This window comes from Gorilla gorilla, chromosome 15, assembly GCF_029281585.2.
Source record: "Gorilla gorilla gorilla isolate KB3781 chromosome 15, NHGRI_mGorGor1-v2.1_pri, whole genome shotgun sequence".
Classification (NCBI taxonomy): domain Eukaryota; kingdom Metazoa; phylum Chordata; class Mammalia; order Primates; family Hominidae; genus Gorilla; species Gorilla gorilla.
The window spans coordinates 19,386,082-19,400,177 of NC_073239.2; the positions used below are offsets into that span (position 1 = coordinate 19,386,082).

General features: G+C 33.3%; 1 protein-coding gene and 1 long non-coding RNA gene across 29 annotated transcripts in view; one reads left to right on the forward strand and one right to left on the reverse strand.

Annotated features, from left to right (window-relative positions):
• LOC129526519 (uncharacterized) overlaps window positions 1-5,738 on the forward strand; it is a 43,138-nt gene extending 37,400 nt beyond the window's left edge. The window contains exons 2-4 of the long non-coding RNA XR_008671178.1: window positions 3,842-3,900; window positions 4,607-4,717; window positions 5,419-5,738. This is a non-coding gene — a long non-coding RNA (uncharacterized lncRNA). The remainder of the gene's footprint in view (window positions 1-3,841; window positions 3,901-4,606; window positions 4,718-5,418) is intronic.
• The window catches only part of MIPOL1 (mirror-image polydactyly 1), a 363,261-nt gene that overhangs the window by 288,757 nt on the left and 60,408 nt on the right, over window positions 1-14,096 (reverse strand). For all 28 annotated transcript variants that reach the window (XR_002008607.4, XM_019039995.4, XM_019040000.4 and 25 more), the window contains 3 exons: window positions 5,732-5,963; window positions 4,100-4,235; window positions 2,375-2,480 (listed from right to left, as the gene is read on the reverse strand). Coding sequence is in view for 27 of the 28 variants with exons in the window: in XM_019039995.4 (XP_018895540.4) it covers window positions 2,375-2,480; window positions 4,100-4,235; window positions 5,732-5,963 (474 nt within the window). In the remaining variant the exon portion in view is untranslated. The remainder of the gene's footprint in view (window positions 1-2,374; window positions 2,481-4,099; window positions 4,236-5,731; window positions 5,964-14,096) is intronic.

Sequence of the window (14,096 nt, forward strand, 5' to 3'; positions counted from 1 at the left end):
AATGTTTAGTTCAGATGTTTTTATAAGTATTTCTTTTATTGTGAAATGGTTTGATCTTTTTAAACATATATATTCTGCTTAACTACATTATAATACTTATGTATGTGTGCGTGCTTATAACATATTTTGCCAAATACACTTTTTATTTCAAATATAAAAATGAGCAGTCATAGAAACAAACATCCATACATATGTGGATTATTTGTTCTTTCACATTACAAGAAATAAAGAATTCATTAGGTGTCATCATATTCCTATACTGCTCTTTTTTCTATTAAGATACTGACAAGGTAGTTTTTGTTGTTCTGTTTTGCTTTTTGACTGTACCTCCTATTCATGAGATAGAAAATAAGTTTATTTAAGACAAGTTTATTAAGACCATACATAAAATGGGAAAATATGAAAAGGTTCAAAAGTCCACCAAAGAAAGGGTCAGTTACCAAATTTTTTGTTGTTTTAAACCAATGAATTTCTTCAGCAATTCATATTATTTTGACATAATAATAATAATTCTTTCTAATGTTATAGGCAAAATACTTTAAGTCTCTTCTTAAAATGAGATAGAAGTAAAATATTAAAGAGGAAAGATATACTTTGAAAATTTATCCCTTAAAACAACTTTGGGAATTTTCATTTTGTGTCATTTTTATAAGCAAATGGTTGGACATATCTCTTTTAACTAGATTGCTTTGTTCCAGAGAAACTAAATAACACTGTTATTTTCATCAATTTAGAATGCTATAAATATTTTATTAAACATCTTTTAAATAATTGACGTTTATTAATATAATATTTTGTTATTAATGAGAAATATAATAACAAAGTAATCAAATTATTTCCATGTTATGAATGCCTGATTCAAACTGTTCAAATGGGAACACTTAAATATATACCAATAAATAAATATTTGAAGTATCTGCTTAGCTACATTATAAAAAAAATTAAAGAGTAAATATTATTGCTTAATTAGGTTTCCCCTCCAAGAGATAAATGGGCTGGGCAGACACATTAATTCATGATTTTCAATAGGTTATGAAAACCCTAATCTTATTAAATTATTTCTGTAAGACACATGCAAAGTTAACATTATGCAAATGCATCAAAACAAAATTCTTGTAAGAGTATCCAAAACAAATTTCTTCTAATAGTATCCTAACAATTAGTATATTTATATATGATTATAAAAAGCCAAGAAATTGCCAAATTGTTCAAAATTTATATTTGAAATGCTTATTTTTAACAAACTATTAATTTTCCTTAAAATATGTTACTTTCATGTTTTCCCACACACAAAAATAAAAACATTACGGTAGTTTAACATTAACAGAAAAGCAACTATCTAGTATTCAGCTGGTGTATTTATTTATGGTCATCTTTGTTATATTTTCATAGCAATGTTTAGTTCTATTTTCCACAGTCATATTTTAAAGCAAGCTCTCCTAGTTGATCATATTTCTGACCTAAAATAATTCTTTCACCTATGTAATCCCATTAAGTGACTTGTAAAGCATGATTATGACCTCAGACTAATCACAAAATTCAATTGTTTCTTAAAAGCATTCCAAATGATATAAAAATGTTAAAAATCAGTGATATCTAAAATGGGTCTAAATGCTAATGTCTATTACTCCATGAAATTTCTCTTTCCTTAACATACTAAAACAATGTGAGAGATACATTCACAGTGGCATACACAGATGGAGATCATAGACTACTGTGAATCATTTCATCGTATCTATAACATACCAAAAACACATTTAAAAATTTCTCCTTGCAAAGACCTGTGAGTAAACATAGACTTCAGAATATATTTAAGGTAATCATTCATAATCTGAAAGTTTGGCAACCTTTCACTTTAATCTCAGGGAAAATATTATCTCTATTAGCGTCTACATCATCAGATGAAAACTTATTAATTGCACAAAACAGATTTTTTAATCAAATGTAGGTTTCCATTGGCAATGAATATGTGACTATCTTCATACAAAGGAGAAGTATTTCCTCTCAACGAGCTAAAACAATAAGTGGTATTTGAACTGCTGGTTGAAAGGTAGAGGCACTGGTAATCATTATTTCCCCTTGTTTGTTCAGCCCCTTCCAACAAAACAAACAACCTTTTTGTGATTGGATTGACATGGTGTTAACAATGCATTTAATGCCCAAATCAGTATGAATACAGGTAAAGCTCTCACTAATACCAGTACCAGGATGTTAAAGCCACCTATTTTCTAAGCAGCCAAAAAAAAAAAAAAAAAAAAGGAGAGCTTCCCCTCCTTTGGCAAATAAGCCAGTATGCTAGTATTCACCAAGATACATCATATAATAACCTTGTGTGTGATTCTTCAGGCCATGTGTTAATACTCCTCTACTATACCTGCTGTCTTTTCAGCAATTTTAGCTTCTGTTTCTTTCTCTTGGAGTTCCAGCTTAAACTTTAGTTTTCTCTGTTCTTTATCTTCTTTAGCCAATTTCTGCTGAAGCTAAAGCACATTGAAAAAAATCATGGATTCTTATCTGACAAATGTCTTGCAAAAATATAATTAATTTCAAAGTTTTTGGTTTTTTCTTAATTCTTATATTATATTTAACTTCCTAGATAGATAACTCCAGAAAAAAATTTAAAATTTATTTATAAAGTAATAATTACCTGTAGTTATATATAAATTGTAAAAACATCCCAATATACACTTAATTTATGTGTATATGTGCATGAACAGGCAAATTAAATTCAGAGGACCAACATTATTCTTAAAAATAACTACTGCAGTTCAGATGTGGTTGCTCACGCCTGTAATCCCAGCACTTTGGGAGGCTGAGGTGGGCGGATCACCTGAGGTCAGGAGTTTGAGACCAGCCTGGCCAACATGATGAAACCCTGTCTCTACCAAAAATACAAAAAATTAGCTAGGTGTGGTGGCGGGCACCTCTAAGCCCAGCTACTCGAGAGGCTGAGGCAGGAGAATTGCTTGACCCCAGGAGGCGGAGGTTGCAGTGGGCTGAGATCGCGCCATTGAACTCCAGCCTGGGCAACAAGAGTGAAACTCCATCTCAAAAAAAATAATAATAAAAATGACTACTGCAAAAGCAGTCTCATTCATCCTTTTTTCTTAATGCAAAATATTTGGAAGGGATTTGCCTAATAAAATAACAGATAGCACTGCTTTACAGTTTATCTTAGTAAATCCAATATTCTGAAACAAAATTAAGACAATAATCTTAATATCTGATACGAATCTCCCTTTGAGAATACTACCCCATCATATTCCATTTAAATTGGCACTGACACCTGACTCATAATTTGCATGTAATAAATAACTGCTAAATGAAAGTACAGAAAACATCTCATACAGAATCCCTCCACATTTTTTTTAATTCCTCCCTAGGTTTTTGTCATTTTAGTTGTTTTCCTCCAAACATGATCAACATTCCTAACATCATGCTTCAGTTTGATTAGGTTACACAACTAGAATATTAAAATCAGAGAAGTATGTAGAGGTTAAAAAAAAAGAAGACACAGAAAATGCACATTATTTAATAAAATTATTTAATGATCACATGATTATAACTAGAATAAGAGTCAGAACAGAAGATAAAACATAACGTGACAAATTGGACTGGACAAAATGCAGCAGTATAAGATTAACACAAGGTAAATGACAATATTGCCAAGCCTTGCTACTGAAATGTTTAATTACATGTATTATTGAGGTCAAATATAGGATATGGATACTAATAAAGAAAAAAAATTAAGATAGTAACATGAAACCAGTGCATTCTATCTCCCATTCTCTATAATGCTGAAGCAGAGTTTTACTAAAACTTGAATCTTTTTTTTTTAAAGATAGGTATACAAGGAACCAGGGGCTTATGAAAAAGGAAGTGCTAATGTGGACCAGCAAGGTATGAAATCAAAAAAATGCTTTCATTTTCAACCCCTTAACTCAACCATATCCTGATGGCAAGGTATGGCAAAAACATAAAGCTACTGTTAAATGATTAAAGTGCAAAATAAAACTGAATGATGATGGGCAACAAAGGAAATTTAGAAGATCAACAGCTAAACCCATACTATACAATTATCAGACTTTCCATATTATACCTTTTTATTGCTTGTTCTGAGAATATCCAATTCTTTTAGAAGAAATGCTATTGTCTTCTCTTTATCTGAGTCTGAAGTAACTTGACAAGGAGTCATACATTCATAATGCGTATCATTATGTCTATGTTCCATAACGCTGTAATAAAGAAACTGATTAACATTTCAGAGTAAGATAAACTAATTTTTTGACATTTTGTATGCTACTTGAGAACAGTATCAACTTGTAAGCAAACACCATAAAGGAAGGGAAAGGAAAAGAGATGGGCTGTTTTTTTGAAGGCCTTATATTAAATTTGTAAGCATAGGTAAATTTTGGAGTCACTAAGAAGAAATTTAGTGATGGCTGGGACAGTCAGTGCAGCTCTATTTACCATGTATATCTCCTGTTGTAATTATACTAGATATCTCATAATCTGACTTTAGCCCAATCTCTACTATTTACTTTACCCATGTGGTTATAAAATGTTTATCCCTACTTCATTCTTCTGTGCTTCTACTCCTCAATAGGTACTCCAACCTACACCTTAGTAAGAATCTGAAAAAGGGATGGGAACATATCAATACATCTATTTCATTATATGTTACTATCTATTAACATATCTACTGAATAATTTGAAAGTAAGTAGAATAAAAGTTCCTATGCAAAAATCTGTTTAAAATAGTATGCTGTAAAATATTATTTTGTCTAGACTGAAAATATATTAGTCACTGAAACTTCTTTTTAAATCTAATAATATTTTTCTAGCACATGACTAATTATCAAAGTTCCTTAATCTCATGGGTAAAAGTATCAGGTATCACAAATTCAAATCCTTTCATGAGCTAGGTAGGCAAGGTTACTGGGTAAAAGCTGAGAAAGTAAAATAATAAGGAAGGCAAATGGTAGAGAACAAGGCCCTTTTAAAAGCATCAAATTCATTTAAATGAAAAATAGCGCTAACCCAAACCAAAATGCATGTTTGGGCTTACCTTGTCCTGGAGCTGCCAGTTTTTTACTTTCATGAATGATGTGTCATGTATATCAATTTAACAGTTATTTCCAAATACATAAAGAAAGGTCACAGAAAATAATATTGAATAAAATAGAATTAAACCTCACTGTCTTTCTTCAGATGCACTTTGTGCTTTTTCACTTAGTTAACTAGACATATTATATCCATACCATGGAAACAGTAGAAAACCCTGGTAGATTCGCCAAGTTCTAATAAGTTTAGAATTAGCCAACACCAAAAAGAAAGAAGGAAATAGGAAGAAAGGGAAGAAGGGAGGGAGAAAAAGTTCTTCCAATTCTAACTTTCTCTTTTTTTTTTTTTCTTCAGACAATCTTCCTCTGTCGCCCAGGCTGGAGTACAGTGGCACAATCTCAGCTCACTGCAACCTTCGCCTCCCAGGTTCAAGCGATTCTCATGACTCAGCCTCCGGAGTAGCTGGGATTACAGGCATGTGCCACCACACCTGGCTGATTTTTGTATTTTCAGCAGAGACAGGGTTTCACCATGTTGGCCAGGCTGGTCTCGAACTCCTGACCTCAAGTGATCCACCCACCTCGTCCTCCCAAAGTGCTGAGATTACAGGCATGAGCCACCATGCCTGGCCCCAATTCCTTCTAAATCTAAGGCTGTGAGCACTTACTTGTATTTTTCAGTAGTGCTGTAAACAGACTCATCATCTGGATGAGAACTGATGATCTGAAAATTCGTTGATCTCTGCCCTGGCCATTCTGTGTTCTCACATGTTATTTCATTAACTAATTCAGTGGATTTCTGATGCATACTTTTCTCAGAATTCATAGTCAGTTGCTCATCTGGCTGCGTACTTTTATTTATCCCCGTAGTTTCTTGTTCAAGATAACTGTGGGTTATGTCTGTATTTAAACAAACAAGTAACACATGATATATTAAAACACCATAACTGCATATTAAATCTTTCAGTCAAATATTTTTGGAAACACTCTTATAGCTTTAAACATATAGTTTCTAGTCTTACTCCTACTGTAATCAGATAAGCATTGGGATAAGTTGTAGATAACGGTAAATTTGGTCTCAAATAGACCAAAAAGAGTTGGGACTTAAGAGTCTGAAGCAGTTGTGGGGCTGTCATGGGGACCTGGGGGCTTTTATAGTTGGCAGTGGTCCATGGACCATCCTTTTTCCTTTTGAAGAAACATGGCACTTCATAAACTGAAGAATGTGGGGCCTAAGAGTTTTTTAAAAATATGTCCCTAGGGGCAATTTTTGTTATTTTGATAATGCTTTCAGTAACTATTTCTGATTGCTTTTCATTTGAGTTACTTACAATGTTATGTTAGTGTTAGAAAGCATGGTCTGTTAATGATATAGAGGCTTTCCTTAGTGCCCGTTTATAAACTTTTCTCATTCAGATTTTGAGAGTTTCATTATACTAATGCCAGCCTATTACAGAAAAGTAGCATGGTGACCATCTAACGCAAGCCAAGTAAGCATTTTGAGATGTCAAGAATGAACAAGTAATCTTCAGATGTATCTGTTCCTAAAACTGTCAAATTTAAATGGTTGTTTACTAGTTTTATAGTTCTCTTTCTTTGGCTTTAACCTAATGTGAAATTCTGTGATCCCCTGAACTCTTGATAAATTACCACTATTTAACTTGTGACCACACTATCTTCTTCAATCTTAGAGGAGATGCGGAAGCTTCCCAATAAGAGCTTCCTAATAAGAAGACTCTGTGTTGATCCCTCCTGGGTCTTAGTAATTATAACCCCTTGAAGTTTTATTACAATAAATCCATCAATTTATGACACACTCCAGACTTCCATTCTAAAATTTAATTATAAATGTTTAATATTTTTAAAGAACTCATACTGTGTGACTTGGCTCTATTTCTGGATATTTCTCATTTTGTTCAGTAGTAAAAGCTTTCAGATTTCTATTTCAAAAGGCTCATCAGAAATTTGGAGACTGCTCTGCAAATCAGACTATCCATACTCTTCTACTGAAAATTTATTTAAAAAAAGTTTTTTAGGTCAGGATCTTGCAGTGTTGTCCAGGCTGGCCTCAAACTCCTGGGTTTCAGCAATCCTCCCACCTCAGATTCCCAGTCTGAGAATTTAATTTTACTTTAGAATACACATGGCTGACTTATAAAAATTTTCCTGCCTGTCTTGTTTTTTTGACCAACTATTTTGGCAAGTATGATTCCAGCAAATCAATGTTAAATCCTCTGAAGGCTCTCAATGCTCTCCTCTCTGCCATCCTGAATTACACTATATTAGTATTCAAACATTTGTATAAAAAGTTTGACTCTTCTAATTTATTTATTCATTAATTTACTGATCGTTCATTGAAAACTTACAGTGTGATATGTCTTGTGGTAGCTACTGGGAAAACAAAGATGAATAAGAAACAAACACTCCACTCAAAGACTCTCTAGTACAGTGAGGATGGCAAACTCATCTAATGATCTGAATACGGTATAATAAGGACTATGCTTGGGCTATGGAGGCCAAATACATACAATATGCTAGACATACTAATGCTCGCCTGGAAGACTCTAGGAAGACTTCACAAAGGCATTTGCTCCAAAAAAGGTCAAGTAGGGATATGCGAAGTAGCAAACTGCCAAAGGATAGCCAGAGTTAGATGAAATAAAAAGTTAATAGACTATAAAAATAAGAAGACAATAGGAAGAATAGGAATAGATATAGAGGAGAAGAAACAAATTTAGGAAAAATGAAGAGACATTTCTTGTATTGAAATGACAAGATGTTAAAGTCGGAAGAAAATTTCTAAAATCAGTATTAAGGACAAAGTCCAAGGTATGGCTCATCTGGAAATGAGTTGACGAAATAAATTAAGTGAACATACTTGGAGTGGAGAAAATCAAAAAGTCGAACTGCTGAAAGTACCACCTTTGAAGGCATTGAAGTCATCCAGAAAAATGGCAGAAAATGGAGAGAAGAAATGAGAGCCAAACATCAAAGATTTCAATGACTGCAGAAGCAAGCTAAATGAGAAAGCCGACAAAAACTGACATTAGATAATCCTTCATTTGTACCTTTTCATTTTGAAAAAATTTGTCTCATAAGAAAGTTGCAAAACAAAGAATTACTGTATGCCCTTTACCTAGACTCCCCAAATATTAACATTTTATCATGCTTGCTTTATTAACCATTCTTTCTATAACTATCTACACAATTTTTTTTTTGAGAGGGTCTTGCTCCGTCACCCACGTTGGAGTGCAGTAGCACAATCATGGCTCGCTGCAGCCTTGACCTCCCGGGCTTAAGCAATTTTCCCAACTCAGCCCCCCGAATAGTTGAGACTACAGCTGTGTGCTGTGTTGCCATGCCTCACTAATTTTTTTTTTTTCAGAGATGGGGTCTTGCCATGTTGCCCAGGCTGGTCTCAAACTCCTGGGCTCAAGCAATCCTCCTGCCTCTGCCTCCCAAAGTATTGGGATTACAGGCATAAGCCACCATGCCTGACCTTACAATTTTTTTTTTTCTGAAACATTAATGAGTAAGCAACAGGCATGAAACACTTTGACTTTTCAAGACAAATTTTAAGATACTGCTCTATCATCTTGCATTTTGCCTAATTTTCTTTACCTTATTCATAGCCCAAATTTATTTCTGAATTAGTATCTTTTCTAACCAAGAGAAGATGAAAGCAGTTAGTAACTCTAAGTTCAGACTTCAGTTATTTTCCCTAAACTCTCCAGCCCAGGAGAAGGATCTTTATGAAGCAATAATGAGACGAAGCTACTAAGAGCTTTAGCTGAGCTTATTTGTATTGCCCCATCACTTTAAAAAGAACTGCATACAGAAATATAAACACAAGCCAATAAAATGCCATTAAAGTGAAGCTATTGGTCTGTTTTGCATATTAGTCAATTTAAAAGATAAGACAAATGTTAAACAGAAAGATATTCACTTTCGATTCAAACTCTTATCTCTAGGCAGATGAAAACTTAAACCTAAAACCATCCTGTTGATTCCTCTATCTCTTTCATATGGTTTGAAACGGAAACTCTCTTTAGTAATCCACTTTAGTGTTTAATCAATGTCATTGTTAACTCTTCTAACATTATGACTAACTGAATTAATACTATTCAACTTCATTTATCCATATGGACTTAAAGAATAAACTGTCAATCTCTTCTTCATCATTCAAAAGTTATGAAGTCTGACTTTCTTTTCTCAGAGTTAAACAACAGGAAAAAATGTATGATTACTATCAATCTCTTCATTTGCTTTTCTGTGGGCACTGTTTTATTTAGACATAAGAATTCGACCACTTCAAATCAAATATAATTCCCAACCTTTGCATTTACTGTCTCATACCATCACTACCACATAAAGTTATCCTGCTATCAACTGAAAAATGATATTATGGATTACTACTAGGTATTACCCTAAAATGCCACCTACTGCTATTGCTAGACAGTTTATTCATCTAGGCATAGAATCTTAGTACTTAATACATCTGCATAGACCATCTGCATTATATGCTTTGAGGATCCTGTATCTCTCTAGTGACTTTCATGCTGTTTCCAATGAACCATTTTCATGATCTAATGAATTATTGCTTGCTTCTGGAGGTGTCAGTATTGTTAACTGTCTCAATGCTAATGCTGTTGTTAAACCCTCAATTCCTTAGTCTGGAAAGTTAACAGTGTTACAATACCATTGCCTATTCTAGGAAAGAAAGCTTTGAGATTCCCTTTGAGTTCAATTCTTCAGATAATTATACATTTTTTAATATATACTATACTCAGATTGATGCTACCCAATAAATCATGACTCATTGCCAGAAGTAACTATTATTTAATGACCACTATACAGAAGTAAGGCAGTGGCTAGAATCAAATAGGGATTCTTAGAGGCTGGGAAATTCTGTTCTGCCTGGCTTTGTAAATAGTTTGTGACAACTGGTATCTGTGTAAATGGATTTGATGGTCCCCTGGGGGGTCAATACTGTTTACAGAGCTGTTTCTTCAGAGTGGTTGAGCTAGAATTGTCTCTAGGGTTCCTACTGGGGTTACTCAGAATAGCAACATCCCAGCTACCTGGGAGCTCAGAGACAGGAAAGAAAAAGGGTGGATAGAAGTATTAGGGGCAAATACATTCAAATAAATGGATCGCCCGCCTTTTAAGATGAAGGTGCTACTTAGTGCATATACATCTAAAATGAACATAGTAAAGGCAGTTTGTTAATGTGTTCCCTGATACTTGATAACATAACTTCACTATTTCTGTAAATTCTGTCTTCTGGGGGGTGACAAAAGAAGGTTACACCTTAGCATCTGATTTTATAAATATAAAAAGAACCAAATCGCATGCTTTAATGCTTCTTTCCTTCCTATATGGTCCATCACCATATTATATAAAAACATCAAAATATAAGACTTCCTTTTCCTATTGGAGTGCAAATTTGATGTGATGATGGAATTTCTACAGTAGTTCCACATTTTAAACAAAAGATGTCTTTTTTCAATGGGTAAAAACTTTTTTTTTAATGAACATTAGTTTTGAAATAATCAGAACAATGTCGACTAGTGATTGCTCCCAATGACTTCTACAAATTCCTTAAGTAATTTAAATATAGTATATACTTTCTTTCTGTGTGCACAAATAATATTTATTTCCATTACTAAATATTTCCAACTATGCTTCCCTTTTCTGTGGAATAGAGGGTTAGCTTTCCACAGAGATGCATATTATATGTGCTCCCCCACAACATCTAGGCAATACAGATGCATATTATATGTGTTTTTCCCCCCACATAACATTATCAGGAACTTCTATAACATTATAGTAGATCTGCCTAATATGTGTGTACAAGATAAAAGTTTAGACCATCCAAGTGCTCTAACCACTACACCGCTGATATATTTAGACCTTCCAAGCAGAACCACAGTCAGTGCATGGATTCTGAAGACAGACTACAAGGTTTGAATTCTGGCTCCACAATATAGCTGTACAACCTTTAGCAAAATATTTAACCTTTCATCAATTTTCCTAGCAGTAAAGAGTACAAAATGATAGCATCTACCTCAAAAAAATGTTAAGAGAATTAAACTAAGTTACATAAATCTTTTAGAAAAGTGTTAGCACAAAATATGCAATAAATATTAGCTACTATTATCTTTAGAATCTGCTTTGCTAAAAGCTAGTTTCTCTATTTTGATTTCTCTTACCTTTCTGTGAGATAACATCACCATCTTGGGACCATATTCAAACTTACAATTCAAATTTATATCTTTAATTTCTCTCAAATATTAAGAAAAGCAAGAAAAGTATCTATTTTCCTAGTTATTATTCTAGTTTTCATATTTTAAATTTTCTCAATTTCCTGAACAAATTTATTTGATGATCAATAGTCAGCATATAGCTGCACAGCTAAAATCAGTACAGCTGACCTAATCAACCAAGTTGTTATCTAAACATTTACTTTTTCTTCCAGGAAATGTTAGCAACTATGGGGAAAAAATCTCTCAGAAATACTAATGTATCTAATACTTTCTCTTTTTTTTTCTTTTTCTCTTTTCTTTTGGCCCAAATAATCTTATTCTGTTAACAATTGTATGTAATCCTTCTAAAATATCAGAAGACATGGAAATGAAAAATAAAGAGAATGCCACCTAATTCAATGAGAAACATAAACACAAAGAGAAAATACTTAAGATGGTTAAAACTTGTAATTAATAAATAATGGTTTAATAAAGTTTGTATCACATTATAAAACTAATACATTACAGAAATAATACAACTTTGAAATTTAGAAATCTTGACATTCAGGAAAGATTCTGAGAAAATTCACCGTCAAAGAAAGAAAATTAACAGTAAATTCAATCCCATGGCAGGAAAACAAGAAATTTAAATAACATACTTCTATGTTGTTAATTACAATCTGTTATTAATTACATATTCTATGATATTAATTACAATCAGGATCACAGCTGGTAGACCACAGGCTCCTATCTTCCTGAGAATCTAATTTAGGAGTCACAGGAAATTAGGTAACTTAGCTTAAAAAATGGAAACTTTTTACATGAATACCGTATATTAGCTCTCTCAGGGCTTTTTAAATTTGTATTTTGCCTTCAACGGTCATAAAATAAAGTCATAATTTTACTTTCATTGGTCTACATAATTAATAACCTCTATCTGTGCTTTAAACAAACTTGCCAACATACTTTTAGATTGTTTCTACAAACAGCATAAATGAAATTATAAGATAATCTTTCTGTTTCATCTGTTTTTCAATATCACCACCAAGTTAATTACCAACCACAACTATGTAATTATTCTTCTATAATGTGTTCAACAACATTACATTAGCAACTATGTCCAACCACATTATAGAAGAATAGAGAATAGTTACACAGATGTGGTTTCTACAGTTCACAGCCTTCTCATCTATGTGTGTCTCCCTTTCTAGACTGTAAGCTCCCTAATATACTCATCTTCCTAAAATATACTGGAACAAAACAGTGGATATATTAGGTCTTTCATTCAATGAAATGAAATGAATCAATGAAAGGAGATACTAAATTAGGTTTCCTTTTTTTTTTTTTTTTTGAGATGAGATCTCACTATGTTGCCCAGACTAGTCTCTCAAACTCCTGAGCTCAAGCAATCCTCCCACCTTGGCCTTCCAAAGTGCTGGGGTTACAGGTGTAAGCTAATGCATCTGGCCAGAAATACTGAATTAGAAAATCAGCTAAAGAATATATGGAGAGCAAACAAGTATTGAAAATGAGTACTTTATTCAACACTTATTAAGTACCAACACAGTGCCAGGTGCTGTGTAGGATGTAAAGGTAAATTAAAAACTCTATCTGCTCTCAGGGGAAATGACAAAGAATGAGGGAGGCAGACAATATGAATAACCTTTGCAAACAAGTAAAGAAAAGGTTGGTGGCAGAATGAGGTAGTCCCAGTGATATGTTTAATCATATAGATCAGCACTATCCAAAAGATATATTGTCCAAATTGCTTATACAATTTTTAATTTTCTCATAAGCTCATCAAACAAGAAATAATGAGTAATATTATATTTCTCAAATATGACCATTTCAACATATAGTATTAAAAAATTGCTTTGAGAAATTTACATTCTTTTTTGTACTATAATTACAGCAAATCTCAGTTTGGACTAGCCAGATTTTAAGTGCTCAGTAGCCACATGGTGCCCACAGCTACCACATTGGAAAGCACAGACAGTGATTTCTTATGTTTTTGTTTTTTTTTTTCAAGACAGGGTCTCACTCTGTCACTCAGACTAGAGTGAGGTGGCACCATCATGGCTCACTACAGCCTCAACCTTCTAGGCTCAGGCGATCCTCTAGCTTCAGCCTCCAGAGTAGCTAACACCACAGGCATGTACCACCACACCAGGCTAATTTGTTTTTATTATTTGTAGAGACAAGGTCTCCCCTATGTTGCCCAGGCTGGTCTCGAACTCCTGGGCTCAAGTGATCTCAGGTCGATCCCATCTCAGCCTCCCAAAGTGCTGGGATTATAGGTGTGAGCCGCTGTCCCCAGTGCATATGTAATTCTTAGTAAGGTATATTGTACACATATTGAAGAGAAGTCAAAAACATATTGAATGGTGAAGGCTACGTGTAGCTATAAGATACTGAAATAAGCTTTTATTAAGGTTGAAAAACCAGATAATCACTAAATCTGTCAATATCACATAACTCATTCATTTGAACATTAGAGTTGGAGATACAAAATAAACTGCATCCTTTATACTCCTACACATGGTTATATTTAGATAAACACACATGCCAAAAAGAAGTGGTGAGATTATTTTACCTTAGATACAACAATTCAATGACTTGATGTACCATGTTTCAAACTATCTATTGGCTATTCATGAAAATTCTTTCACTGAAATTTTATTCTTTTTTTTTCAGATAAAACAGCTATTTAAAGTGGTGATACTACAAATTTTTTTTTAAGTTTTTGTTTGTTTCACCAAGTCTGAAGTAGTCACGAATGAATCAATAT